This window comes from Anser cygnoides, chromosome 2 (genome assembly GCF_040182565.1).
Source record: "Anser cygnoides isolate HZ-2024a breed goose chromosome 2, Taihu_goose_T2T_genome, whole genome shotgun sequence".
Taxonomy (NCBI): domain Eukaryota; kingdom Metazoa; phylum Chordata; class Aves; order Anseriformes; family Anatidae; genus Anser; species Anser cygnoides.
In genome coordinates this window covers 4,578,571-4,604,031 of record NC_089874.1, presented here as the reverse complement: position 1 = coordinate 4,604,031, position 25,461 = coordinate 4,578,571, and the positions used below count along the sequence as shown (strand labels likewise).

The 25,461-nt window shown below is 40.0% G+C and overlaps 1 protein-coding gene across 1 annotated transcript; it reads left to right on the top strand.

The window, feature by feature from the left end:
* The first annotated feature begins 5,540 nt into the window (after nucleotides 1–5,540).
* Nucleotides 5,541–24,898, top strand: AQP1 (aquaporin 1 (Colton blood group)). Its single transcript, XM_013182494.3, has 4 exons — nucleotides 5,541–6,040; nucleotides 20,799–20,963; nucleotides 21,380–21,460; nucleotides 22,982–24,898. The coding sequence occupies exons 1-4, from the start codon at nucleotides 5,651–5,653 to the stop codon at nucleotides 23,159–23,161; spliced, it is 816 nt and encodes a 271-aa protein (XP_013037948.1). The 5' UTR covers nucleotides 5,541–5,650; the 3' UTR covers nucleotides 23,162–24,898.
* Nucleotides 24,899–25,461: the final 563 nt, after the last annotated feature.

Below are 25,461 nucleotides of genomic sequence, written 5' to 3'. Positions count from 1 at the left end.
GATATCCAGCTGTACAGTTTTCATGGACGTAGAATTGAGGTTGCCAGAGAAAAGTAAATGTTTATTCTGGAGCTGGGCAGCCTGGGAACCCTAAATAGCTGTTGGAATGGAGCCTGCAGAGTGTAGATGTTTAAGATCAGTCAGTGATCGCACCTAACAAGGCCCACGTTGCATTCACTAAGAGGCAGCTGAAGGACACCAGCTCAGCTAGAGCCATTTTCATAGTAGATACCTACAACCTAGGGAGACAAATGCCACCTGGGGTTTTCTTGTACCTGTGATGAAAAAGCCTGCTGTGCTAACACATTCACCACTGCATTTGACACTGAGGGTCTCTTCCTCACAGAGAAGGGAACAACTTTAAATGAAAATTGAAGCAAACACTCCCAAGACATTCGTGAGTGATCTGCTCTTCAGATGCCTTAGATACCTCCTTCAAGAGGAAACAATTGTCCAACCATCATCTCTCTATATCTGTCTGAACTAAATTCATCGTAGATGTAAATAGGTTTACGTCTGCTTATACATCTGCTCTGAATTTCATTAATTTATCCGTACAGTAACAGATTTTGTCACTTCATATACTCACTGATAAACTTTTCTTTTTTACTCTTATGACTTGGAGGGGAAAAAATGAAAGAAGAGGAAAAAAGAGCAGAAACAGGGAAGTTCTGTAGTAAGGATGCTCACATATATTGATATAATTATATATATATTTTTAAGAAAATCTGTCAAAAGAGAGTTATGTTAATGAGGTTACCATGGTAAAATGTACAGGTTTTTTTATTATTTCTTTTTATCTTTTCCTAAGAAAAGGAAAGACTTGGTAGGTCTTTAGAACCTGTTTTGATTTCACTCAATCATGAAATACCTAAAAGAAAATAAATTCTATGGACTTTATGCCTTTAAATCTTGCTCATTACGGGGCAACACAACGTGTTGGTTCCTGGCACACCAGGCAATTCACAAATAACTACCGGACAGGTTTCCGAGAGCTGAGGTCCAGCCTCCCAAAGGGATTTAGGTGTCCAGCTCTTTAAGAGGATATTACAGACCCAAAGTTTACCGTACAGTGAACAGTCAGATGAGAAGCTAGGAGGGGAATTCCTGGCAGTCAGCATACGGAGCAAGTGGGTGCTGAGACTGGCTGACAGCAAATGCTAAAGAGGGGGATGTGTCTGAAATATTCCTTCTTTCCTGGATTTAGGAGTGTAAGTCAGGGATTCAGACTAAAATCCCTCACACCGAAAACCACTCTTGGCTGCCTTAGTCGTACTGTAAGGTGCCAGTTGTGCTCAGGCACATCTCTTGCAGAGAGGTTCCCAAGTGGTTTTGCACTTAGCTATCACCTCACACTTATGTTGACAAGCAGGACAGATTCTCCTCCTAACCAGACAGTGGATTCCAAGAAGCACCTCCTGAATGTTGGTGTAAATCTTTTTAAGTCAGTGCCATTCTTATAGGAAACACAGCCTCTGTACTCCAACGTTTTTGTATGGACAGCACTGAACAGAAGATATGGGAAAACATTTTCCTTCCAGCCAGAAGTGCCTGAAAAGAGGTGCCAGAAAATCTATGAGTAAAAATCTATGGGCAGAAGGTAGGAATTGCTGTTGTCTCTGAAACTGTAATATAGTTATCCTAGCAATTGCTGGTTGCCTGCTGATGCACTTGGCTGGCAGAGTTGCAGGATACCAAATCCTTCTTGAGAGAAGAGTGACTTTTGCTAAAGTTTGCTAAAGTTCCCCCGGTTCCTCTGTTCATTTGGCCTCTGGACCGACGTATGTTCCCTCTGCCCTTCAACTTTGACTGTTCCTTCACCTAAATGGAAAATTCCCAGACAAGTCCTGCTAGCCAAGACCAAATTTGCCGTCACTAACATTTGTTTCTTGTTCAAATAGTAGAGAGATCCTGAATGATTTGTCATGTGGGAGCACAGAACAAAGCCTGCCACTTTACCAACAAGTACATTTGTTTTCTGATTGAAATGTTAAATGAGGATTGTGCTACAGACCTTCAGAACCTGATTTGTTTCAGACAAAAAAAAAAAAAAAAAAAGGGGTTGTTGGCCCTGGGATCTTGGCAATTAAATATCCAGTCCTGTGAGCTTGAGTTTTCACTCAACTGTCTCTACTGTAACTAAATAATGTTGAGAGTACACTGATTTAAATCATCTGTGAAGAATCAGTCCTCAGCTCAAAAGCTACTTTCTCCCTCTTGTTCCCATCAGATATGTTCTTCATTGCCTGTCTTAAACACTTACATAAGGTTGGCAGTCATCTCCCTCTATTTCTAGATACATAATTGAAGAAAAACCCCAACTCCACCTTCAAGCATGATTTGGCACATAAGCTATAAGTCATGCCTAGACAAACTTTCTGCACAAAACCCAGCTCATCCGATATTGGGGAGACTGGAATTTGTCCTTTTTTGGTTTCAGGGTAGTTTATGGAGATTGGGTATGTAGGCCTCGGAGCCCTTGGCCAAGTGCTGGGGCATTTGCCTTTAGCCTGAATCAGATGGAGTGGAGATCATTTGGTGGAAAAAGGGACGTAACGACTTGGGCACCAATTAGATCTGTGTTGTGGAGGTCATTTCTGAACAGATGTTGCCCTGGAACTATGGTGCCCTCATACTGCAGTCATCACTTGGGTTAAATCTTCCACTGATGTGTTGCTGCTCTACTCACATCTTCTCTTTCCTCCTTCCCTACTGTGTTTATGTTGTTGATTTCGTTCATCATATCTGCCAGTTCCCTCTGTTTTAAGTGCAGAATATTTGTTCTTTTGCCAATATCTCCTTATGTTTCCCCACTTGGTGGTTCATCTTTGCTGCCTCTCTTCATGCAGTATGGAAGGTGTGGGGGTGCTGGTATAATCACCGTGCAAGCAATTAATAACAACACATCAGTGATGATCATGAGTTCATTCACATCAGAGCTTAGAAAGGTAAGATTGGTCAACAGCTCCCCATATTTCTTTCAGATGTGCATTGACTGTGTATATATTATAAAAGTTTGTCTTTGTTTCAGCTTTTTTATTATTATTATTATTTTATTTTTATTTTGCAGTCTGCATGATAGTGTTATTCTTCTGGTGGCATCTAGTTCCAAAATATGAAAGGTGGGTAGTGGCTATCAAGAGACAAATGGAGAGTCCCAGGATGAACATACAGTTAGTTATGTTAGCTAACCCCAAAGGGAGGTGGTCAATCTGCTGCTCTTGAGGAACATTGGATTCGTGTGCATGCCAAGGGTACCTCACTGGTGAGAAGAAAGGTCTTGCTCAGTACCTTGTCTCTGGCATGGGCCAGTCAGGGGTACCTAGGGGAGACTGTAGGAATCATGCTGCAACAAGCATGCTGCAACACTTCCCCAGCCCATTTTCCTGGCTTCTAGTAATTTTCCTTGGAGGGATTCCTTCTCACCTTATCAGTACTGGTACAGAGGTTGTTTGGTCACCCAGACCCTAATTGTAGGAAGAAGTGAGTAAAGAGGGAATTTCCTGTGAACACAGCTGAATAGGATGGGCAGCTCCATCCCACAGGTGCCAGTTTGGGACACGTGGAAAGTACTTGCTCTTGTGAACTATTTATAGACTCTTCTTTCCCCAGTCCCCTGAGGTGACATATGCCCTGTGTCTTGGGCATCTGGTTGTTATGACCACAGAACCTGGTCGCATATGATCTTCTAGTCTCAGAGACAGTCTGCAGTAAATAAAAAGTTTTGCCGAACAGAATACAACTAGCACTGAGTTTATTTTATATTAATATTCCACCACGCACTGTCTCTGGCTAAATTTGATTTTTGATTTGTCTGTCATGTTGTTCCTCGTTGCGATTCCTCTGTAATTAGAAGTGTGAAACTAATAATTATTTTGTCCCCATTCCTTCACATTTTTTCCCCCCACTGGTACAGTGCTGTTGTGTAAATGCACAATAAAACGGAATGAAATAAAACTGGATATTTGGAAAATCAAAAACATCTTATGACCAGAAAGAATAAGAACTTGGGGACAACAGGCTTCAGACATCCAGATTTTTATTTAAGCAGTTTTCAGCTTTGCATCTGAATCATCTTTTGAAAGCTGAATATACTTAGGAAAAAAAAAAAAAGAAAAAAAAAACACTTATGCAGGTGTGTATTTGTTTTTATCTTCATAGTGACTTATTGCCCAAGTGAAAAAGCCTTCAGTTAATTTAAGTACAATTTAGAATTTGACACAAGTGCACTGATGTAAATGAAAAAAAAAAAAAAAAAAAGGAGGCAGAGAGGTAGGCTGATTTGAAATGCTCTTCTTTAAGGACTTGTGCCTGGGGACTTTGCTTCTGACTCTGGATCAGATTTTGCTTAGTTTGAAGCCAGAGCAACCCCCCTGGCTTACGGAGTAACACCAGCTGCTAAAGCCCACAGAGGTCCGATAACTCAGGGGTTAATCTGAGGCATGTACACAAGTCCCGCTGTGATAAAACCAGAAGCGATGAGACCTTTTGCTCCGGAGGACGTTCTGGCACTGCTGAGAGATTCATTTTGTCTGCAAAACCAAGCATGTAATTTCCCTTCTCCCTCGCTCTCCCTTTCTGTCCGTGTGTCCGTCCAGCCCTGTGGCTCAGTCTCCCCGGTGACACCAGTGCAGCTGACCTTCAGCAGAGCAGTGTTAGATGTACTTTCACTGCAGGGCATGGGCTAGGGAGCCCCCAGATTGGCTTTTTTCCTGCTGATCAGAAGAGATGCAGGAGGGCAAGCTTGCAAAACCCTGAGACACCTCTGTGTCCGAATGAAAAAAAGCGAAGAAATGAAGTAAATTGAAAAAATAAACAAAAATATCTGTCCCTCAGCATCCAAATCACATCTATAGAAAGTTTCCACTTGTAGTGGTGTTATGTTGGATTTACACAGCGGTCACAGGGATTAGAAGTGATCCCCACCATCAGTCAGCTAAGAGCAGCTTGTGTTAGCCTGTGTCAATAGCGTGTCTGTCCACACAGCCGTCAGGCTTGGCACAAGAAATGCATCCACGTCTCCACAGAACCAGCAGAAGAGACTTTTTCTACCTGTTTTCAACTGAAACAGAGATATTTCCGTCTCTAGAGTGCAGATTTAGTTGTCAGCTTTATTTACTACTTTCGGATGTCACCAGCCGCCAGTGAAGCTGAGCGTGAATAACTTACCAGCCTGCACAGATAACTCTTCTTTTCCTTTCAGTCCAGCTTCAGACAGAAATCCCGCACAAGCTCTCACTCCAATCTGTGTGCTGAATGACGATACAGAAGTTAAACAAGTCAGGGTAAAATTCCTGAGGCACTCCTAAAGGCTTTTCCAAGGATTTTTAAAAGCCTCTTAAAAACGGCAGCGGAGATCGAAGGCTGTTAAGGGAGCGGGGAAAAAAAAAAAAAAAAAAAAAAAGGAAGAAAAACTTTGGCAAGCGTGCAGTGTCTTACATCAATCTAGCAGTCAGCATCTATGTAGATGTTCTTTCCTCCTTTTGTGCAACACCCCTTCCCTCCTACAGACCACCCAAAGCCCTATAAATAATCCAAGGACTGTATTTTTTCTCCAGCTTTCTCTTCAGACCTCGGAGGGAAAATATCAGGCAGGAGAAGGGAGAGAGGAGAAGGAAAAGTGAGGAGGGGAGAGAGAGAAAGAGGAAAGATGGCTAGTGAATTCAAAAAGAAAATGTTCTGGAGAGCAGTGGTGGCTGAGTTCCTTGCCATGAGCCTCTTTATTTTTATCAGCATAGGCTCAGCTCTGGGTTTTAGCTTCCCAGTGGTGGGCAACAAAACGTCGACGAGGTCTCAGGACAACGTGAAGGTTTCACTGGCTTTTGGGTTATCCATCGCTACCATGGCACAAAGCGTGGGCCACATCAGCGGTGCCCACCTGAACCCAGCCGTGACCCTGGGCCTCCTGCTGAGCTGCCAGATCAGCATCTTCAAAGCGCTCATGTACATCATTGCCCAGTGCCTGGGGGCAGTGGTGGCCACAGCTATTCTGTCGGGAGTCACCTCCTCTCTCCCAAACAACCTCCTGGGGCTCAATGCGGTAAGCAGAAACCTTTTATTCCCCCTTTTTTTTTTTTTTAAGTAGAAATGTGAGTGCAACACCTGTAAGCTACTGAGGACGTGGGTGGTGGTGGTGGTGTGGTGGTGAGCTCAGGCAGCCAATTACTTATTGTAGCAGGGGGTCCAGTCCTGGCTGATGCCAGGGTGGATCTAGGGTAGTTGCATTCACTGCTATCAATTTAAGCACTTATTTAATTCTTTTATTTTGTAAGAGATGTCATAGGGACGGTCCTTTCTCCACACCCCCTTTTCAGAGCTGCAGGACGTTATGGTCATTAACAGTTTTGCTTATGTTCAGTTTTGTACATCCATGTTGCTGAAAGGTGCCTTTTGACACCGATTTAACTTTGAAATCACTGGGACTTGCATGACCGAGTCCCTTTGCTTCTTCTGTAGGTCTCAGGTAACACACCTTTGGCTCATGATGCTGATTAATGTGTATATGATCAATGTTATTTTCACTTCTATGAATGTGGCTCTTTTCCAATACCTAATTAATTGTTTGTGTAAGATGATGATGACTGCAGTGAAAGAAGCTATGGGAACAGTGAGAGAGATGGGTAGCAGGAGAAACTCTAGCACAAAAGGTGTGAGCATCACCTGTTGCATTAGGCAAAGTGCTAACATCCTGCCTGATACAGAACCCCAGCTGCATTTTCCTTGTTTTGTTCCTTTAGCTGTGCAAAAACGGGAAAGAAAAAACAAAACAAACAAACAAACCAAAAAAAAACAGAAGAACAACAAACCGAGTTCTCAGGTGTAGGCTAGAAAAAAAGAGGAAACAATTTAACAGGTTTTAGCCCTCTCCCATCCAGCTGCTCACAGCTATTGACAGTCACGCTGCACAGAAATTGCCTGACTGCAGCTCCTCCTCCTCAACATGTTGTCATTTTGCTGTTGTCATTGTACCATAACAGGAGCAAAAGTGGTAGTTACCCTTTTAAACATTAAATCATCCCATTGTCAGTGGATGTCAGTGAGATGGTCCTACAGCCACAGCAATACACAGAGGAGTGCTATAAATGGAAATTCCATTCCAGTCACTTATCTCACCTGATTCTGTTAAGAATAAGTATTTCATGTCTTTTCTGTGGACCCTTTCTTGCAGGATATTCCTGGCTGCAGTTTGAAACTTGAACTTATTTGAAATTTCATGCCTCTTAGATTTCACAGGGATATTTGGGACATAAAGCTCCAAATACAATATCTCTTCAGGAATCATTTTGGCAAAAAAGGAAAGAAAGGATGAAAAATATATATATATGTTTTAGCATTCTGTGGCATTGCAGTTATTTCCAAAAATAAGGCAGTGAAGTTTTTGAAAACAAAAGCTGACATTGAGGTCATTCCTGAGTAGCCCAGTATCATCCACCCTTTTGTCACTCTGGGGGTTTTCCGCTTACCTCCCTTGCTGAAGCCTGGTGCCTGCAGGGATCCCCCCCATGCCATCAATCCAGAAATGTTGATGGGTTAATCCAAAACATTTTGGGGAAGAAGAGGGAATCTTTTTATTAAGTCCAGAAGGCTCTGGCTGTGTGTGTGGTACGTGATCTTTCCCTCTGCAACCACTGGCAGGGAGAACAGCTCGGCCGCGTGGGACAGGGTATCCGCCCAAGTGGTTTCCTCGAGAGGTCTGACTGCCAGCTGCCATTAAGCACGGGAGGTCCCATTTGCATTTGGGCTTTTCCTTTTTGCTTGCCACAAAGGGCTGATGGCTGGCTCCTTGCTCCATCCCGAAGCCTTGAAACTGGCCGTTTGTAAAGTGGGTGTAGGTGACCACCCCAGCCTCGTGCTCCTCAGTCGGTGATCCTCCAGATTACAACGGTACAATTCAGAGCTCTGCACAAGGCCACCTCAGAAGAGAAAAACAGTAGAGTCACTGATTTTGGTAAGCCTAGGAGACTACTCCTTGAATCTCAAAAATTACATTTGAAGGTGGAAGTCTTTTTCCTTCCTCTAGGAACACCTTTGGAATGTAGTTAAATTCATCCTTTCCAATACCATAAACTTTACTGTAAGAGGAAGCGTATGGTAAGTCTCCACCATGCCTGTTTTACAAATCTGGCAACACTTTCTGTGTTCTGTGAATTAGTGGATAAAATGGTTCTCACATATTGTGAAAAGCCCTGGTCTCAGTGCTTGTCATTGTCAAATGCTCAGAGTTTTTATTTTAATTCAATTTTATTTATTTTATTTTCTATTTCCCAGCCAGTTCTAAATTCTCTGGATAAAAGAGCAGTGGGGGGGGGGGGGACTTCCCAGGAGACGGGGAGTGCAACAGCTGTTCTTTTCCCTCGTAGGAGAGAACTGGAGAGGAAAGCACGTCCATTCATTTCCCACTGATGAGCTGGGACTGCCTGGGGAGGGGAGATGAGGGTCTAAGGGGGCGGCAGTCCGAGCCCAGCGCAGGGGAGAACAGCAGGACACCTCTCCTTGTGCAGAGCTGATCGCAACGGGGCACATCCTGGAATCGCAGCCCAGCACGCTGCCTCCTTCAGCAAACAGAGGATAGGGAGAAACCACAGAGATCGGCTTTCCTGTCATGCTTTTTAACCTGAGGACAAGGAGGGGAGGGACAGACCTGGCATTCCTGCCAGCTACTTTGTCTCCTTGTCCTTCTGGTAGAAGAGGAGGTATAGATTCACTGTTGAGAAAAAGAATAGAAAGGAAGGGAGTGTTGTTTCTTTGGCAAGGGTGGGAAGATATGCTTGATACGCTTGGATATGCGTGACCGGGGCCTCTGTTCTGACAGTGCCATGGCCTTGGAAAGGTGTTTCTGACAGGAAAATCGTGCTGGGAGCAATTTAGTGCAGCCAGTGGCTATCCAGTGTCCTCACTGATGCTGGGTGGGACTGCATGCCTGCACTTAGATTCATCCTGCCCAGCTGTAGGACCTGCACTGAGGGGCCCAAGTGATGAGCTCAATTTCTAAGGTTCCTTTCCAGTTCATCATAGAGAAGGAGAGACAAATAAAGGTACTTCAGCTCTTAGATCCACTCAGATGTCCTCTAGAGAAACCTTGCTCTCTTCCTTGGCTGTAGAGAAAACTTGGTATGATGAGGTTCCAGCCCTGGGAGCCTCTGTTAAGTACCTGAAATAAAGTGTGACGAATCCATGCCTTACTGCTCAGAGGTAAAAAGGGATATAAAAGCAAATGAAACACAAAAAACAGACATGGAAGGTACAATGCTGAAGAGAAAGAAGGTAGCAGGAAAAAGCAGGACTGTCTTTTAACATGTTCAATATAAGGGTCTGTTTTACCCTGAGAGACAAACAAAGTGGTCACATATGAAGAGTTTGATCTAAACATCACTGAAGTCAATGGAAATGTTTTTTTTTTTTAATTACTTTGTCTGGTTCTAAATAAGAAATTCTGGACAATATTCAGAGAGGTACTTAGGTTATTCAATCTGTTAAGACACAACTTCCCATATATTTTGGGTGTGGTGTGGCTACCAAAGGAAAAACTTTGAGAATTGGAAAAGCTGAAAGTATGCAATGTTTTTTGTTTTTCTAAATATTTGAATATTTTTCCTTACATCATCTTATATCTTTATTTTATTTTATTTTATTTTTATTTTTTATTTTTTATTTTTTATTTTTTATTTTTTATTTTTATTTTTTTTTGCAACTGGATTACTACATTTTAGAAATTTCCATTAGGTAAAACTCTAAGAGTAGAGAAAATCTGATCCAAAGTGCACTCATCTGCCAACATAGTTGGCTATTGTCTAGTGAGGACAGATCTGTAGTTTGGGTAATGGAAGAAACTATTCATCATGGGCAATTAATGACCAACAAAGAGCTCAAGCAGGAAAGGCGGGTGAGAGGAGATGTCTGTACTGTAAGGTAACATAATATTTGCTGTTCAGTAATGTTTATCTTGAGAACTTTTATCAGGCTATTAAAAGCACGTTGAGCAAATTTATTTATCTCAGGGTTGGTTTTGTTGTTGTCGTTGTTAATTTTGTGTGAAAATAATCACTTTATGAAAAATTCAGACACTGCTTTACAATTTCATAATTTTAAGTACTTTCTGTATTTCTGTATACTAATTAAAATGCCAGGAAATGTGCCCCCATAAGCTTCATGGGTCACAGTTTGAAATACTCTGCCGTGCAGTTTATAAAACAAAACATATTTTTTTTAAAGTTACAAGTGGATCAAAAATTGTAGGCAAGAAAAACAGACCTGAAGGTAGTTTTGCTCAGGGTAGATAAAGAGAAAAGAAAAACAACCAAGAATAACAAATAGAAGAAATCTGTTTTCAGAACCGCTTCATAGACCAACAAATGTTATTTGTGCAACTGAAGAACTTTCTAGAAGAGCCAGAGATCTGTGGTCAGCAGATTAAGAGATCTGGATTAATTTTTTAAGACAGATGAATAGCCACAGATACCACTCCGGCAGTGTGGAAATCCGTTTGTTCCTGGAACACTGGATTTTCAGTGCAATTGTGTCTCTGCCTCCTTTCTTTCACATCTTTCCCATCCTTTGGAAAGTTGCCTCAGGGGGTATCACGGATGATAGGAATCACCAGACTCCCCACATCTGGTCCTGAGCAACCAGCGATGGCCCTCTGACCATGGGAGCAGGACTTGCATGCTTGGTGCTGATGACTCAGTGCTTCCCTTTGTGATTTCCCTCCCTTTGTGCCCACACCCTCTGAGTCTGCTCTCCTCCAGCCTCAAATTAAGCAAAGTCTGGTTGTGGTGTTAGAAATTCCAAAATAAACTGAGAGCTTGACGGAGTGAGTGGACAATTGTGTAAGTGATGCTGCTTTTCCTCTGAGTCAGTACGGAGAATTGTGGTTCCAGAGGTGCCGCTGGATGGATGAGACAGTAGCTGAGTTCCTGACCTCTTGTGCTTGTTAAAACCTTGTGATTCCTCTTTACAATGCACATTATGTCCTGCATCTTTGTCAAGTTTCCATACTGTCAGCTTCATTCTCCGTGACATTGTCCTCCAACCTCCCTGTTTTTGATTAGATTTAGGGTCCTCCTGCCAAACTTGCCTGCGCTGGGACATCTGCGTACTTAGACATTCAAGCCGCGGCATGGGACCAGAAGCGGCTGCATTTTCTAAATGGTTCCTGCACATGAGATTAGCCCATGATTTTTAGTTCTTAACAAAGAGCACCAAAACAATACCTCATTATTCGATTTCGATCTTGCAGCAGCAGCCTTTTATGGCATGCCAGAATTGTAGGGAATCACACCATGCTAGGGAGGTGGGACACAGGAAAGCACCTGCTCAGAAATGGCCATAGTCGTGGCTGCTTTCTAACGAGCTCGCCCAGACACAGCAGAAACATCTGGGCTGGGATTTAAAACTGATGGTTATCACTCATCCTCCAGTACCTTTGGTGATAACAGGGGTTATCGCTCTAAATCTTATTAAAGAGCTAAAGTAGAGTGGTTCGAAGTGGGTTTCACACCATGAACAGGGCCCGTGTCCGGAGGATCTAAGGTTGATTGTGCATTGTCTGAAAAACGCTCTGCAGGCATTAATTAAGGCCCTGTTTGAATAGAAATGATAGAAATCGATGAAAAGTGTGCACAGAGGGTTTTAAAATGATGATTTGCATCAGACCTAAAACAATATTAATTTGGTTGATTGGTTAATGTTGTAATTCAAATTAATTCATGCTGGTTTTGTCTTGTTTTGTTGTGTTGGTTTTTTTTTAAGCACTTTTTTTTTTCTGTGTTTGGCTGTCAAACTAAGTAAGATTAAGTATGACAAAGAAGGAAATTCATTTTTCCACCATCCTTCCTGACTGGTGAATAAATAGTTAAAAATATTTTCCTTTCCCTGGCACTCTATGTATTATGCCATATATATTTGGATATTTTGTGTATCAGTATGCACATCTATCTCTGCACGTGCTCTCACACACCGGAGACAGCTGGATGGATAGATGGATAGATAGATAGAGGGATTTTTCAGATGAGATTAATTCAAATTTGTGGTGGTAAAAACAACATATAAGTCATTGTAGCAGGGCTCATATACTTCAGCAGATAATTTGGACCTTTGAGTGGGCTGAGAATAGCATTTCTTTAGTCCTAAAAAATGTCACTATCTGGTTTGTATTATAGCTACCTTTAAGAGAAACATTTTTAAAAACAAGGATACCAAACCAGATCACAACTACTAAAGGAAGAAAAAATAAGCCTTTTAAAATTTCCTGTTTTTCTCAAGAGGAAATTGCCTGTTTTCTTTACAGCAATAGTACATTCTTGCTTATCTGTCATCCTCTAGCTTAATAGGGAGTATTCAATAACAGAGAGATCTTTACCTGATATCATAATTAAAAATGTTGAAGAAATCTTTATTCTTAGAAAAATCTGTGTTCCAGAGTTAAAGAAACTAGACCAAACTATTACACCAATGCATAACTTCATGAATAGCAAACTATGTGTATATTATGTGTCGGTGTTTCTGTATTCTCCTGCCTTTAAATTGCTGCTTTTTGATTAGAAACATGCAGAGGTACAGGCAGCCTTTTCATTGTGGGCTGACATGGTATCTGCCACAACGGGCCATCAGGCTGTGGCTGTGCTCCTCAGTGCCTCTGGAATAATGTAATAATAATGCCATGGAGCAAGTGAATGTCTCCTGGAGGTTTTCCTGGCTGGGAGCAGCATGTGGTTCTGTGCGTTTATTAATATACAACATGATGGGAAAGTACTACTCTTTCTGGCATTCAGAGCCAAAGCTAGTGTTGGTATTTAACTGCTGCAACTCTGCTGATGTCAATGATATGTGAGGTTAAAGCACAGCATTAACCTGTTAAATCAAATATACAGAGCCTGGCAGGCATCCTGGAGAAAACTCTTTAAACAGCAGGAGGGCAAAAATGTGTGCTGAAAAGTCTGCAAGGGGTTTCTCTTTTGGCATTTGAGGATAGGAAAGGAGCCAAGAAATCCTTTGTGTACTTTCCTGGTAGAGTCCTGTGCATCCCTTCTCCAGGAACCACTGAGAGGTACCACAGAAAACCAAAATTTTCCAGGCTCTTGACACATTCTGTGCCAAGAGAAGTCAATGAATGCTTTGAAAGCAGAACTGTGGCACATGTTTCCTTACACATATTCACAGAACTTCCCTTGAAGTTAATGATGACTGCATTTAAACTGAGGAATGAATAAAGTCAAGCTTGGCCCCTATTCCTTCCTTTGATATGACTCTTGATGAACAAGGTGGAGAAGGAGCTGGAATTGTTCCCCTAATTTCTGAAGTCCAGTGCATATATCCAGAGCTGTATTTTAACTCCATGGAAATACCAGGTCTTGAATGCTCTGCACAAGACTGACTGTATAAACTACCTCAGAGTTGGAAAGTTTGAAAATTTCACAGGCTGGCTGTAGTGTTTGTCTAGAAGTATAAAATGAATATTGCTTTGGTGCAACTGCCAACAACCACACTGTGATGTTTGTGCAAATCTAGATAGTTGTTCCAGTAACACCTTTGAAAAGTAGATTGTATAAAACTCAAAATTCAGATATGCCCTCAATTCCCTGTTGAAACACCATTTCCTTCTTGGCTGACAATACGGGAGATCACAAATAGTTTACCGGTATAAATAAATGCTTCAAATGTATTAGTGAAAATAAACTACTTACTTGTGTTTGGCTGGGTAAAGAAAAAAAAATCACCTTATACTCTGAATAGAAGTGGTATACTTCTCAGCAACAACAACAACATTTCCCAGAGAAATTTTCCCACAGTCACATCAAAAAGTAAAAGTGCAAATGAGACAGTTAAACAAGTGGTTCATCTCCAACTGTCTGTGCTAAATGAAAGTCCTATACAGCTATTGACTTTTACTGTCTGTCATTGGCTTCATATGTAAGCTTTATGTGCTCGTTTAATATAAATGAAGCCATCACTCTTCTCTTTATGGCATACCAGGCTGCTGCAAGACAAAGCCTTGGCTAGTTTCTCATCAGCCTGAAGACAGGGTGGGAGGAAAGTTAGTCTTGTTCCTGGAGGGTGTCTGCTGTCCAAAGAATGGAAAATATGATTTGTGCTTTGGGAATTGAATGTGCCCCCTCTAGAGCTCTTAAGGCTGTATTTATAGGAAGGATAATCTAGCAGGGGACAATATGTTTTGTCCTTAGGTTCTGATAAATGCTTCTATTGTTGATCTAGGATATGATCCAAAGCAAATCCTTTGCTTCATAAGCAGCTTCATCTGAGTGCTCCTGTTGCATAACTTTAAGTGAAACTCTTTAGATCTTTACCTGACTCTGCTTATTAAAGAAATGTGACTTTTCTACTCTCTGAATCCTTAACACTCAAATAATGAGTACAGAAACATCCATTTCACAGCAATACTATTAAATTGTAAAGAGAGAAGATAATAACTGTAGTTAAACAGATAAAGTCTCAGAATACATTTTGACTGTCAGTTAAATCAAGGCTTATATACATGGAGCTCTGGAATACCCTTCCAGCAGGAGAAAGGGGTGTCATCCAGACAGGAGTTACCAAGTTATTTTCATGATGGAGCCTGGAGCTGAAAGAAAGAGAAGAGTCAGACAAAATGACTGACAGTTTTAAGGGAAGTCGGAAGATTAATTTCTGAGATTACATTTAAAGAACATTGTGTTAAATAACTGCCCAGTTAAACACTTAAATGTTAGTTTGGTATAAAAAAGCATAATTAATATTTCCGATTTAGGGATGAAGAAGAGAGCATGAACCATTTAAACTCACATGAAGAATTTTTCTTATTAAGAAAAATAAGGAAAATCAAAGATGGGAAATTTTAAGTTGCAAGAATAAAACATAGGAAGACAGATTATTTATACATATATGTATGTATGTATGTATATATATATATTTATTTTTTGAATAGTCAGAAACAAATATATCCAAGGAAGTAGATTCAGATTTGGTTGAGGAAGATGCCAAAAATATTGCTTTAAGAGAAAAGTCTGCCACATCAGAAATAAGCAAATAACTTGTAATGCTGAAAACATCAGGCCTGGTGCAAATTGTTGGCTGTTTATTTGAGTTCAGCACACAAGGAAAGAGGTCTGTCTAATATAAAGACATTATTTACTGCAACACTGCTACTTAATTTTTTTTTTATTTTTATTTTTTTTTCTTTTTTGTGGACAGAAGAACATAGTTCTCCCAGCATGAGTATTAAAAACACTTTTATTGAAGGTAGCAAATTCATAACTGGTCCACAACACTCTTATTATTATGTTCCAGACATACTGTTGCTGGGGTTCTCCGAAACCTAGCCTTATACAGGGGATGTCTAGGATATTCAAAGGAGAGAAGGCCCAGCCAACAGTGTTGTTATATGTGTCAATATAGCTATGAGGCTTTGGTTTCATTTTTCTCTCTTGAAAAAAGCATTAACCAGCATGACTTGCAGTGAAGTGTTTCATAAGGATGGAGAAAATTGACATTCCCCTACTGAAAAATAGATTTGTACATTTCCAGAGGCCTACCATTTTTCAGGAATAATGAGAAAATAATCCCTGTTATATGAAAGTAAGCTCAACTCCAGAAGATACAATCCATTGCTAAGAGTTTTTTGGATGAAATGGGGCAGGCATAGCATCACATGATGAAACCACCTTACATAACAAACTGTCTTATCCGTATAACAGGAAACAGGTTTGAATTTGATATAATTTTATTTCTAATGAGAAAAATATGAAGCCACTGGTGAAGTACACAGTTGGGTTTACCTTGGGCCAGTTTAATTTCCTGTACTTGTTTCTCTTGAAGGCAGACAACTAATAAATATCATGTTGGGAAAAAAAAAAAAAAAAAAAAAAAGAAAAAAAATAAGGAAAAAAAAAAGAAGAAAAAACAAAGAAACAGAGAGAAAACATACCATTAGTTTGCCCATATTGTTGCCTGAAGATATGGAAGGCAGTCAGTTAAACATGGCAGCTAAGGGCACTTATGAGAAAGAAGCTTCCGTAGTTCCAGTCACAAATAAATCAAAACTGTCTGATGTTGTAGAGAAATGGAAGCAATGTGACTGCTACACATTTCCTCCGGCCAAAAAGCAGGTGCTCATCTCAAGTAGTTACTTTCACAGTCATGACTGGGAAATGATTTTTCATTAAATTTTGCACTCAGGTCTAATAGTCCTCACAATATTACCTCTTTCTTGGCTCACTCACCGTTATGGACTATATCTGTGCAGAGCCTTCACAGTCATTGATCCACCAGCTGTGCCTCCACTACTTACGTATGTCACTAACTGTGCATTAACTCAGCTGAGGCACAGCAGAGGTGAGACAATCCTTTCCCAATTTTTCCCACAGGGCCAAAAAACTGAGGTCTCTCATGTGATAGCTCAAGACAGAAGGGACCTCAGAAGGTCACAGTCCAGCCCCTTGCTCAAAGCAGAGTCAGCACTACATTCAAACCAGATTGCTCTAGGGCAACAGCTGCATTATCAGATAAAACTAGTCTTTGAATGGGAAAAAGTTGCCTCATCCCTATCTCTAGTAACGCAGCAAAGAAAGGTTCAGTATGCCCTGAGTGTTTTCCTTAGCTTCCAACCAGATTCAGCTTGGGATACAGAAGCTTTCTGAATGATGTGTGATTTCTATAAATTTAGCAAATTCCAGCGGACTTTTTTTTTTCCCGCTAACTTATCTAACGTCACACTGAACTCAGGTAAAAGTTGTGATGGTGGGATTCAGCTCACAGAAGGATACACCTCACTACGGTTGTCTACATGTATGCTTCTGCATGTGGTCTGGGCGCTATTACAGTCAAAGGAAAATTACTCAGTGCAAACTACTGCAGACAAGAGAGTGATTCAGCCGATCAGATATATTTATGTCTACATATAACTCTCAGATCTTGCCAATAATGTAACCCACTTTTTGGGTATGTTTCTGGTGCTTCTCTTGTCAAAATAATCGAGTGATTTAGAAATGAATTTCAGTGGAACAATTAATGTGAACACAAAGGCGTACAGGACTGGATTGCCTCCTATGGCATGGAAATTTTGTTGGAGATCACTGTGGGCTTCTGCATTTCATTTTATTCACTTACAGCAGATTTAGTTCCTTAAAGCATTGAATTTGTCTTTGAGCCTCACAAATCTGAAGCATGAAGGGGGCAGGGAATTAATCTGCTGTTTTCTGTCTTCTGACATTTTTTTCTGCAACCTTAATGAGCATCACCCAAAATACAAAGCATGTGAGGGTTATTGGCCTAAGGTGAGAAGAGGCCAGAGATTTCCCCACAGATATATCAAGGACAAAAGCAGTGTCAGCCCATGACCCAGCCCACTTACCTTGTTGTGACCACCAGTAAGCTGCCTACTAATACAGCACAGCAAGTCATTGCAGTATGGGTACAGGACACTGGAAAAGGACTCCTTCACTTCAACACTACAGTAGAGGTGACTACATCTTATGTTTCAAGACATTATTATATCTATTTAAGAACCAGAGATATGGTCACCTTAAATTCAGGATCTATTCAATAGAAGAATACTAAATGTTAAGACAAGTAGCTGATATTTACTTCTGTGTATCTTTATAGACTCACGTAGACAGGTCTCTTGCAATCACAGAATCACAGAATCACAAATTCATCTAGGTTGGAAGAGACCTCTAAGATCACCTAGTCCAACCTCTATCTGTTATCTGGGTAACCCTTACAAATCTACTGTGACCAAGGACTATACAAATATATATATGCATATGTATATATATGTTCATTTTAACTTGACACCTCTCCTTGGTTATGGGAATATCAGGAAATGCACTACTACGCATGTTATGCTGGGATATGGTTAGTATGGTGAAGATGCATGATGTTCCTTGTGTTACTGTATCCTGATAGGTCCAGGGTGCTGCTGTAGTGACACTATAGCTCTGACAAGTAGGCAAATAACCAACATCTGTGATAATATACTTAAATACTGCATATCCACAAACCACAGCAAATGAGGACATCCAAGGCTTGCCTCAGTTTGCAGTGTTTTGGAACACGGCCCAGAGTTCTTGCTCTCACAAGGTAATCTTATGTCCCTGGCAGGCTGCGTAAAATTACATGCTAGAGGAAAGCAAAAGGTTTCCTATGACATTTCCAGGTTTTATTTGATTCCACACAGCCCATCAATAACTGTTGATTAGCAAGGAGAATGACCTCAAGTCACGTCAACCTTAGGATGTGTGTTTTCCTGCAGGGAAAGGAAGACTATGATTTCCGCCTCTCAGAGATTAGGATTATCACAGGTTTTGAAAGCGTAATTTTGCTCTTATTGTCTTTCTTCTTTTCTTGAAGCCCTTCAAAGCAAAGGGAAAGACTTAAGATAGGTCAGTGTTTAATCATCTCAAATGCCAAGGTCTTTTCAAATACTAACATGAACACGTCACATCTCAGATCTAGACTCTCTGGGGTTTAACGGTTGCGTTATAATAGAGGAAATCCTAGTTTCATATCCACTTTGGGGAATCTGTATATCACTCACTCATTTGCAAACATACTCGCCTTTTAATATTGACCATTCGGCCCTCCGAACGTGAGATAGGAATTTCCAGAGTCTATAGTACAAATTCTTTTATATCAGTAGGATGTGTTTGAAGACTAGATTGTTGATTCACAAATCCCACTGTCTTTGCAGCAAATAAAGTGATTATTTTAAAAGGGCATGGCAGAAGTAATAGAATACTAATTTAGTGTTGTTTCAGGTGTTCAGTATAGATTTCTGGAACATGTCATTTTCACAGCCAGCTTATATGTACATATTTATGACAAATTTTTATTTCTTACACATAGTCTTATTTGTGTTGAAATTTTTATCAATTGATTTTAGTTTCTACTGCATAGAGGCTGAAGGAACCAAAATGACCGTCATTTCAACAAAAATTCCCTTTTATGTGGACAAACTGCTTCTAATTCAGTTCTACATATTAAATAAAAAGATATAAAAATATTTATGCTTCTGATTGCCAAAATCAATATATTTTCACTCTTTATAATGTACCTAAACAGATTTACGTTAGCTGAAAACTCAGGCAGTATTTTCCAGTGTTAGAAATTTGATATTATCCTTTGTTACACAGAAGAAACAAGAAAAGTGAATAGCAAAGGTGGAAAGCGAAGGAGTTCAGCTAATCATCCTTATGTTTTAAGGTTATTCAAAGATTAGTTTTAGAGAAATTATGTTGTAAAACCATAAAAAAAAATCATGATTTCCCATACTTTCATTACTCTTTGCAGATCAAAATAACATGTAATTATGTTTTTGTTATGTATGACCTTGCAATTTTTTGTGCAGAGGCTATGACAGATGGGATAACCTACTGATAGCACTATTCTTGAGTGTAAATTTTGCAGAGCTTGCTTCCTACACTGAGTCACTCACATTCTCAGTTTATCTGGCCTCTGTCCAAGTTCATGTTTTATCCGATCCATGCAATGCAATTACTTCTGCTTAACAACAATTTATTCAGCTCAGATACAGGCTTGTCTTGTCTTAACTAGCATGCCAGTGAATATAGAGATTAGAAGCAGAACTCAAACCTGTTATATCATTACATCTATAGTTACTTGTTAAGCACAAGTTTCTAATAGTACTACCGAAATATGAAATTTCTATTGTTTAATGTTCATTTATGTAAATTACTGTGGCTTCCATACATTCTACAAAATTCACATTATTAAGAAACTCTACTGGTTCCATGATTAATAACACAGATGGAATATCTACATCTGACAGTCTGAGTTTTGCTGGCTTTACTTCACTAAGAAACTGAATTGCTTCCTCCATCAGCCCTGTAGGATTTTTGTATTGTGGATTTTTTTCCTGACTCCCAAAGAAATTGGGTTGGATTCAGTTCAGGTCTAAGATACACACAAAATTAGTCTCTGTATATGTTGTTTTAAAGCTCTTGTTGTAGTCAGAAGTGGTCTAGAAAGTGATCTGATTCTTCTGAGCAGCTCATCCCCATTGACTGTGCTCATTGCCAAACCAAGTTTAGAGATAATGCTGCCTGAACACTGGCCTCTAGAGCCATTTTAGATACCTTTGGTCTCCTGTGTCACATCTGCTAGTCCCACATGAACACCATGCATATCCCTGGGTGTTTCAAATGGCATTAGATGCATATTTTCAGGCAACTGAATCACAGTATAGGTGAATTAATATTCAGGAGAAAATCTACCCGTGGTGCTTGCATTCTGCAGGGAATTGCCCACATGAAGTCCTTGTTCTGAAGAGTTCATACTGAACAGCAGAAAATAGTGGTGGGAGAAAAACTGATTAATGTCACTTGTAAATAACAGAGATAGGTACCTTCTTCAAGCTACCCAGAGCTATGCACCTTTCTTACTCTATTTGTCTCTTCCACCTCCTGCCCATGTATGTTTGGCAATCGTTGCCAAAGTCAAGTTAAGCAATGTTTAACCTAACCACAACATCCTCATTCTTAGAAGCAATGAATAAATGTCATGACACTAGAGTTCATTTTTATGGGTAAACTCTATTGAAGGCAAATCTTTGACTCATTTGTCTTTCACACGTACACCAGCTACGTTCTCATTGTGTCTAGTGGCCGAGTGTTCACTTTGGCTGTGTGCAACAACCTTGTTATATCAACAGCAAAAGCTGGCTACATTTCCCCTCACGTACAGTAGCATGTGTTTCCTATTGAGACAACAGATCCCCTGAAACTTTGATGTCTGGTTGAAGACTGATAGGAATACCAGCTGACATTTTCCTTCTTGTCTCCATACAGCTTTCAGATGGAATCAATGCAGGCCAAGGACTAGGAATTGAAATCATCGCTACCCTCCAGCTGGTTTTGTGTGTCCTTGCTACCACAGACCGGAGAAGGACTGATGTCTCAGGATCAGCACCTCTGGCCATTGGTCTCTCTGTTGCCCTGGGACACCTTCTTGCTGTAAGTTTTAGCTCTCACAGTTGATACCTGCAATGTTCCACAACAAGACGGGCCAGTGAAGGCAGGTAGATGATGGGCAACATGGTACTTTCATCCTTCTCCCTCCTCTTCAGAGGCTGACCCTATTTCTGCAACACTTGTGGCCCTGCTCCCTTGAGCCATGCAGCTGTGGCTGTAAGTGCTGAGATTGAACACTTGTGAGAAGGAGTCACTGCACTAGGACCTGTTTCAGTGTTGGGATGGGACAGTAATGTGGCAAACAGTTTTTCCCCCTTTTTCTGAGTAAAAGTAGGTGGATTGAATGAAGCTCTTGTGTGCATCTGATCCATTCTGTAGACAGCTGCTTAGTCTCCTGTGTAATGAAGATGCCACATGTGCCTCAGCACCTCACCACTGGTTCTCTTTTCAACTCCTAGATTGATTACACCGGATGTGGAATTAATCCAGCCAGATCTTTTGGCTCAGCGCTGATTGCTAACAACTTTGAAAATCACTGGGTAAGTTGAAGAAATTAGTTTAGCTCACAAGAGATTCTGCATATACACAACCTTCAAAATCAGAAACATTTAAATCCATATCATTAACACTGAGTTGGTGAACTGCTGTTTCTATTTCGTTTAAAAAAAATAATCTCCTTTACTCCTCACTAAGAAGACTGATAATTCTTCAAGCTGAATTTGTATGTTCAAACTAATACAGCTGATATTATTTGGTTATTTCCCATTATTTATTTATTTATTTATTTATTTAACTTGTTTTAAACTTTAAAGCCTCGTTATACTGAATTCTGTATTGAGCATATATTGTTTAAACGGAGTTTGCAAGTTGTTACTGCTTAATCCAGTCAAACCTAATTTAGGAAGGCTCCTAAACACATTTATAAACTGAAGTGGATCATCCAATATTTGAAACCTAATAAAATGTTCATCTGCCTAATGTTAAGTGTTTACTTATGCACTTCCACGGATAAGTGCACTGAAAACACTATAGATTTTACAATTATTCCTTGTGGTTAAAATGAAGAACTTCATGAAAATTTGCTTATTTCAATAAAACTGAATAAAGCAGGCTAATATAAAGGCCCTAAATGAGCATGTGCTCTTGAATATTTAAAATTTAGTTTGTTTCAACTCTCCTACTCATTTTGGCAGCTATTTGCATAAGAATTCATGGAAGTCCGGTGGTAGTACAGCATAGTTCTGAAATTTTGGATATGGAAGCCATTTTAATTTAAAGATTAAAACACACAAAATGAGGACACTGTTGAAATGCTGTCTTTATCTCCCTCTTAAACACTTCTATTGGGAAACTAAGATACTGTTGCTAAACAAGTAGCTAATATTTTCAGAAATGTGTGGAAAAACTATTTGCCTTTGTAGAGAGAGAGTAAAAAAGAAGGAGAGGTAGTAATCCATATTAAACCTCTGATATTGCGGAATAAAGAAAACGTTTTCAGACCCAGTATCTCTTTGGATGTATAGATTCCTCAAAACTATCCATTATTTCTAATAAATTCAATCTATCTACTAAAACATTTTTATTACCTCTCCTTCCAAACTTTGTTTGCCTTACATGGCATATCACTAGCTAAATAGTAGCTAGTAGCAAATTAAACCCCTAAATACATCCTCAATAGGTATTACTTTCTAATCCACCTAAGTATCACTGAAGGTTGCTGTGAGAAAGGAATCCAATACCTTTGCTACTTTTAGAAATTGTTCCCCCTCTCCCTGCCAAATATAGCTTGAGCAACAGTGATGTTTTACCAATAGATACAAAATTTTAAATACCAGGTGTTGATAGCATAGTCACAGGTGTCCATCTCTGGGTCTGTTCAATTCAGGGTGAGAAATTCCCAGTTTCTTGCCTATGTAATTACGGAAATATTCAAGTGATAGCCTATACTTTTCATGTGTTCACTGGAAATATCATGCATAAAAACTTCAGAGGAGATTTTCAGAACAGGTTCAAATGCATTAATACCTGATGTACTAACTGGGCTTGGACCTGTGTTCCAGATCTTCTGGGTTGGCCCAATCATTGGAGGAGCAAGTGCTGCCCTCATTTACGACTTCATCCTGGCACCCAGAAGCAGCGACCTGACCGACCGAGTGAAGGTGTGGACCAGCGGCCAAGTAGAAGAGTACGATCTGGAAGGAGATGATATGAACTCCAGGGTGGAAATGAAGCCAAAATAAAGAAGGACAAGGGGAAAGGGGAGGGGGGAGGGGGGAGCACATTGGTTTCTGAAGATTTTATCAGTGTTATAGACTTTTTGTAAACCAGCAAGAAGTACTTTGTTGGTTTTTGTTTATTTGTTTGTTTTTTAACTCAATATGGTTTTCCATTTTTTGCCCCTGTCTTAATAACACTTTCATACCTGGGGCTATCCAATTGTGAAGTCTACAGGCCAAGAAGTCATTAGACACTTGTGCATGAGTTAAATAAATTGGGTTGAATTTTAACCCTTCCCTCACCACCACCAAATTTGCTGGTGTATTTAGTGTGGCTAGTTCTCCCAGCACATCATGCAGTACTGATAAGAAGTCTGTTTGCTGAAAGAATAAATACATAGGACAAAGGGACATCTGTACCAATAATAGGGGTTTTGTACCAGAAAAAAGATATGTATTTATACAGACATGCAAGGCTGTCTAATGTCAGCTGTGCTTATTAAAAATAAATAAAAATAAATCTCTAATCATTTTCCAGAAGCATTTTTTGGAAGAAAAAGCCACTAATAACTATTCCTTATTTAGAATGAACCATAATTTTCTAATTGATTGGTAATCTTCAAGAAAGAGGACCAGAAATGTTGTTGAGCAGAACAAGAACCTTCAGAGTCCCCAGATCTATTTACATTTTCCAGTGTTTCATCCTCTCTGAACCTGCATCCAGCCCATTGTGAAGAGAGAGAATATATGACCAAAAAATGTATAGATATATGAATTCCTGGGAAGTAATAACTAGAAATGAAATTGGAAAGTAATAGTAACAACGGCAACAGGAACAGCATGGTCCTGATACATAAACAGGACATGATTGTTCCTGTGACTGTCCTGCTTTTGCTTGTCTTTTGTAATTTAACTCTACATTTGAAAAGAAACAGGATTAAAAAAAAAATCCTCTTTCTTTCTGACCCCATTTTAATAGCCAGTGTTATGACATTCAGGGACAATTAATAGATATACACACAGTATATTTTCTTTCTAAAGAGTGACAAATGCATACCTGTGTGTAAGTCCATTTTGGGGGTCATTCCTTTGGTTTTATATATATATATATATGTTTATATAAATGTTTTATACAGAAAGTTTAGTATACAGTTTTGTAAGAAAATAAGAGCAGAAGATAAGTGGAAAGAAATGAAGAAGTGCTTAGCAAAATAAATGACACTGGAAATGTAAAGAAAACTAACACGCTAAACAATGTGGAAGACTATTTTCTGTTTTTGTTTTTGTGTGTGTGCTACTTTTGATTTCCTGAGTAACCCATAGCAGTAGCTGGTTTTACATACTAACTATAGAATATAGGTCAAGCAGATAGGTGCTGATATACTTGTTCTGCACTAAACCATTTTGCATAAGAAATGAGACCCAGAGAAACCTATATAAAAACTGCACACTTAACCATTCAGACAAGCACCCCAGATGTAATATGATGGGTGTCTCCTGATAGAGGCAGCATGGAAATGGGAATTGAGAGAGGGTTGACATGGAAATCCATATAGGTTGGATCATTTCACTGAGTTGAGCAAATGTACAATGAAAAAAAAAAAAAAAAGGAAGAAACACCAGCAAACTGAAACAGAATGTGTTTTATCTTTCATGTTTACTTTTGGTGTCTTATCCCGTGTATTGTCTATGTAAATACAGCATGATTGGATTTTGGGGTGGTTTAAAAATAAACAAAATCAGTTGTTCTAACACATTAAATGTTCATGATTCCTGCTTTTTATGTTGCTCTGCAACACAATGTAGTTTCCTTTGCTATAGCATTTTCCAAGTGCCCACCTATAAGCGTACAGCTTCCTCATGAGGGGAGCGGAGGGGCAGGCGCTGAGCTCTGCTCTCTGGGGACAGCGACAGGACCCGAGGGAACGGCATGGAGCTGGGACAGGGGAGGGTCAGGCTCGGGGTTAGGGAAAGGTTCTGCACCCAGAGGTGGTCGGGCACTGGGACAGGCTGCCTAGGGCAGTGGTCATGACACCGAGCCTGCCAGAGTTTGAGAAGAGTTTGGACAGTGCTCTCAGATATGTGGTCTGATTTTGGGGTGGTTCCATGTGTAGCCAGGAGTTGGACTCAACGATCCTGGGGGGTACTTTCCAACTTGGCATATTCTATGATAATATGATTCTAACTCAACACCTATACTAATGGTAAAAGCGTGAGAGTCACGATTTGGTCTTTAGTTTACTTCATGCACAAAGAAATGCTCTTGGACTATTTTCTACCCCTCAAGTTACAAAACATTGAAGACAAGCAATATTGCTATTGTA

Bases quoted from the DNA above. Each gene is read 5' to 3' on its own strand.
- AQP1 (XM_013182494.3), top strand. From the start codon at position 5,651: ATGGCTAGTGAATTCAAAAAGAAAATGTTCTGGAGAGCAGTGGTGGCT. The intron at 20,964-21,379 runs GTAAGTTTTAGC...TTCAACTCCTAG, and splicing joins CCCTGGGACACCTTCTTGCT to ATTGATTACACCGGATGTGG. The intron at 21,461-22,981 runs GTAAGTTGAAGA...CCTGTGTTCCAG, and splicing joins ACAACTTTGAAAATCACTGG to ATCTTCTGGGTTGGCCCAAT.